General features: G+C 43.1%; 1 protein-coding gene across 1 annotated transcript; it reads left to right on the top strand.

Annotated features, from left to right (window-relative positions):
* Positions 1-359: 359 nt before the first annotated feature.
* On the top strand, positions 360-2,198 carry LOC141629533 (uncharacterized). The gene is made up of 3 exons (XM_074442516.1): positions 360-675; positions 760-1,327; positions 1,589-2,198. Exons 1-3 carry the CDS (start codon positions 360-362, stop codon positions 2,196-2,198), a joined length of 1,494 nt encoding a protein of 497 aa, XP_074298617.1.
* Positions 2,199-4,016: the final 1,818 nt, after the last annotated feature.

Here is a 4,016-nt window from a genome sequence, read left to right as displayed (position 1 = left end):
TTATGTGGGATGACCAGTGTCAGACCGCATTCGATTGAGTAAAAGAAGCATTGTCTTCTTCACCAGTTTTGAGCCCGCCAGTAGCCGGGCTACCACTATCGCTATATCTAACTGTTATAGATACGGCATTGGGGGCTATGCTAGCCCAAACAGTTGACAAAGAAGAAAGAGCTGTTTACTACATCAGTAAAAAGTTTTTAGACTATGAAGTAAAGTACTCACCTCTTGAAAAGACGTGTCTGGCCCTAGTCTGGGCAACGAAGAAATTAAGACATTACATGCTCAGCTACAGTGTGAGTGTCTACTCAAAAATGGATCCGATCAAGTAGTTGTTTGAAAAACCAATGCTAAATGGAAGAATGTCGAGATGGATCCTCATGTTATCAAAGTTCGATCTCAAATATGTACCCTTGAAAGTGATCAAGAGAAGGGCGATTGCCGATTTTCTCGCCGACAATCCAATCGAAGAGACAGAAGTCATCGACATTTGGTCATTTCCCGACGAAAACGTGGTACACGTCGAGAATGACATATGGGATTTGTATTTCGATGATGCATCGAACTATATGGGATATGGAGTAGGTATACTTCTCATCTCGCCGACAAGTGAACACGTGCCCGTGTCCATCAAACTGGATTTCAATGTCACAAACAACGCCGCAGAATACGAAGCATGTTTGCTCGGCTTACGCAGTGCTCTAGACTAGGGTGTGAAGAAGTTGCTAGTCCATGGAGATTCGTCCCTTGTACTAAATCAAGTGGGTGGGTCATGGAAAATTAAGAGTCAAAGTTTAACCCCGTATCAAACCAGAATCGAAGAATTAGAAAAATACTTTGAAGATATTCGATATGTTCACCTCCCGAGAAAGGAAAACCAATTTGCAAATGCATTGTCCAAGTTAGCTGCCTTGATCAACATTCCCGACCACATAGACAATATGCCAATATGTGTCAAACGAAGATCGTCACCCGCCTATGTGAATGTAATCAATGATAACGAGGAAGGTGAAACTGAACTCTCGTACACAGCCATTTTGAAATTCAAGCAAACAGGAGAGTATCCTCCCGACCTTGACATGCGTGGAAAACGCGCCCTACAAATGATATCCGCCCAATTCATTAAGACCGATGATGGGCAATTGTACAAGAAAACGGCTCAAGGTGTTTTGTTGCGATGTATCGATAAACCGACAGCTGAAAAGGTTATGGAAGAAGTCCAGGACGGCGAGTGTGGGCCACACATGAATGCCCATATGCTAGTCCGTAAGATCATAAGGCTTGGTTATTATTGGACAACAATGGAAACAACTTGTTGCAAATATGTCAGGTACTGTCATAATTGTCAGATATTCGCAAATGTAAAACATGTGCCACCTTCTATGTTATACACCATGACGTCACCCTGGCCATTTTCAACCTGGGGAATCGACATCATTGGAAAAGTACACCCATCAGGAACTGGAGGGCATTGTTTTATCCTTGTTGAAATTGACTACTTCACGAAGTGGGTAGAAGCTAAGTCTTACAAAGTGCTGGAAGCAAAGCAAGTAGCACAGTTCATTCAGAATGACATCATTTGCCGGTACAGAGTACCACATGAATTCATCAGTGATCATGGAATTCATTTCCAAGATGAGACCGAAGTTACACTTGAAAAGTATAAAATCAAACAACACAAGTCATCACCATACCGACCACAGACGAATGGTGCGGTAGAGGCTACCAACAAAACAGTTTCAACCATTTTAAGGAAGATGTCTGACAACTATAGAGAATGGCCAGAGAAGATGCCCTTTGCATTATGGGGGTACAGAACTTCAATTAGAACCGCCACAGGAGGAACCCCGTACTACTTAGTATATGGAATGGAAGCGGTTATACCAGTTGAGCTGGAAATACCGTCCCTGAGGATCCTACTAGAAAGTCAGGTTCCTGAAGCAGATTGGGTTCAACCAAGATATGATTCACTAGTCATGCTCGATGAGCGACGTTTGAACGCATTATACCATGTCCAACTCTACCAGAAAAGGATAGAGAGAGCTTTTAACAAAAAGGTGAAACCAAGGGGGATTAGTGAGGGAGATCTGGTTCTCAAATCAGTTAGAGCTTTGTTACCAATTGACGCGAGGGGTAAGTTCAAACCAAATTGGGCAGGCCCTTATTTGGTAAAGAAGATTTTGTTGGGAGGCGCTGTTTGATTAACAGATTTGGATGGGAATGACTTCACAAATCCTACGAATTTGTACCAGCTGAAGAAGTACTATCCTTGGCGGCCTCATTCTCAAATGTTATGAAATAATCTTTGAATTGCAAATGTTTCTAGAATAAGTTGTGAGTTGTTTACACTGCATGAAATGTTTTGTGTGAGAACTACGGACTCGGTTTGATTATGTTACAAAGCAGATACATAGGCAACTCTTATTTAAGAGTACAACCAAAACATGTAAAACCAAAATGAAATTTTTGATGCAGAAACTGGAGATTTCTAATAAATAATAAGTTTTTATTCCGGGCGAAACCCATTACAATATTTTATTCCGGGCGAAGCCCATCACACACAACTAAAAAGGAAAGCACACAAACAGTAATAGTAATAGTAGATAGTAATGTCGAAGACTACTCTTTGCTACCCTCAGCCGGGCCGCACGCCCCATCACGACGAGACAAAGTCTCACCCATCATCACTCGGGCTCTTTTCTTCAGAGGAATCATCAATTCTTCTCGAGGGCCTAGTCTATCTTTCACACTAGGTCGAGGACCGAGTCTTTCTGCAAGTGTGAACCTACTTTCATTTCTCGGACCTAACCTCTTCCACACACCTGGAACCAAAGAGTCAGTCCTAGGAGTCGAGTCAATCTCTGTTTCGGGCCTAGATGAAATCGGGGCCGTCCCAGTAAAGAATTCTCGGTTCTTCTCCCCTCTCTTGTGGTATTTGTAATCAACAACTTCATCCTCGTAAAGTTTTCTCCGGGCCTTGAAAGAAGGTTCAATAGTCCACTGCAAATAAGAGGGTGACACCCAAGTAGAAGAAAATGGCTCCGAAATATGCCAGATAGTCCTCCGAGTCCAGGACTCTAACCATGCATTGCACCTCGTGGGAGTCACTCCTTGAACTTGGCAGCGAACAGGCTCAACAGCGGGAATCCGTTGCCGACGACCGACCTGTCGAAAAACACGGTCCGGATAGATATGAGTGGACCACTCCAAGCCCAAAAGAGTGAGATGTCTTGTCCTATCAGTTTCAGACAAACCAGTAACTGCAATGAGGCGAAGCCAAGGCAAAGCCCATCTAACATGTAACCCGACATTGGCCGAAAGCCGATGTCGCTAGAAAGGCTCTCTCTTTCCACTTAGAAATTGACGATGACAAGAAGTGAAGCTTCTCACTTCATATGCACCCGGAACCTTTGGTGGATCAACCAACTCAAGTCTCTCACATAGCCAGATCTGTGAAGAAGACCGAAAGTGAATGAGACTATAGGAAATGATGTCAAAACCCACTGAAAAGAAAGGAGGTGGGCAAAAAAAAGGGCAAAGAAAAAAAGAGGAAACAAAAAGAAAGAAAAAAAACGAAAAAGAAAAAAGAACAAAAAGACATACTTGTAGAAGACGGGTTGATCCAGTATAAGCAAAATTCGGGTTAGCCTTTCGAGCATCTAACCCAGCAATGATTTCAGCAAGGATGAGCCAAGCCGGGCTCCTACGTTGTTCCATTTGTTCGACAATCCGAATGAATTTTGCTTTACCGTAACAGGTTGGCACCTCAATATGTTCTTCAAAAGCGTAAAGATGAAGCATGATCAATCCAAAAGCCTTAGGACGGAACGCCGAAGGAATCAATGGGTCGTCAGCATGACCAAATTTCTGAGCAATAGCGAGTAAGTTTACTCGTTCCCCATCAACAAAGGCATGGGTCTCACCCCTTGATAAACCAAGGAAATCACAGTACTTGTTAGCCCATCCCCTCTGAAAGTCGGTAATAACGGGAGTCAGCTCAATCTAACAACCTCCTAGAA

The sequence above is a fragment of the Silene latifolia genome, chromosome Y (assembly GCF_048544455.1).
Source record: "Silene latifolia isolate original U9 population chromosome Y, ASM4854445v1, whole genome shotgun sequence".
Classification (NCBI taxonomy): Eukaryota; Viridiplantae; Streptophyta; class Magnoliopsida; order Caryophyllales; family Caryophyllaceae; genus Silene; species Silene latifolia.
The sequence above is the reverse complement of the archived record's forward strand: the minus strand, read 5'-3'. Positions and strand labels throughout refer to the sequence as shown.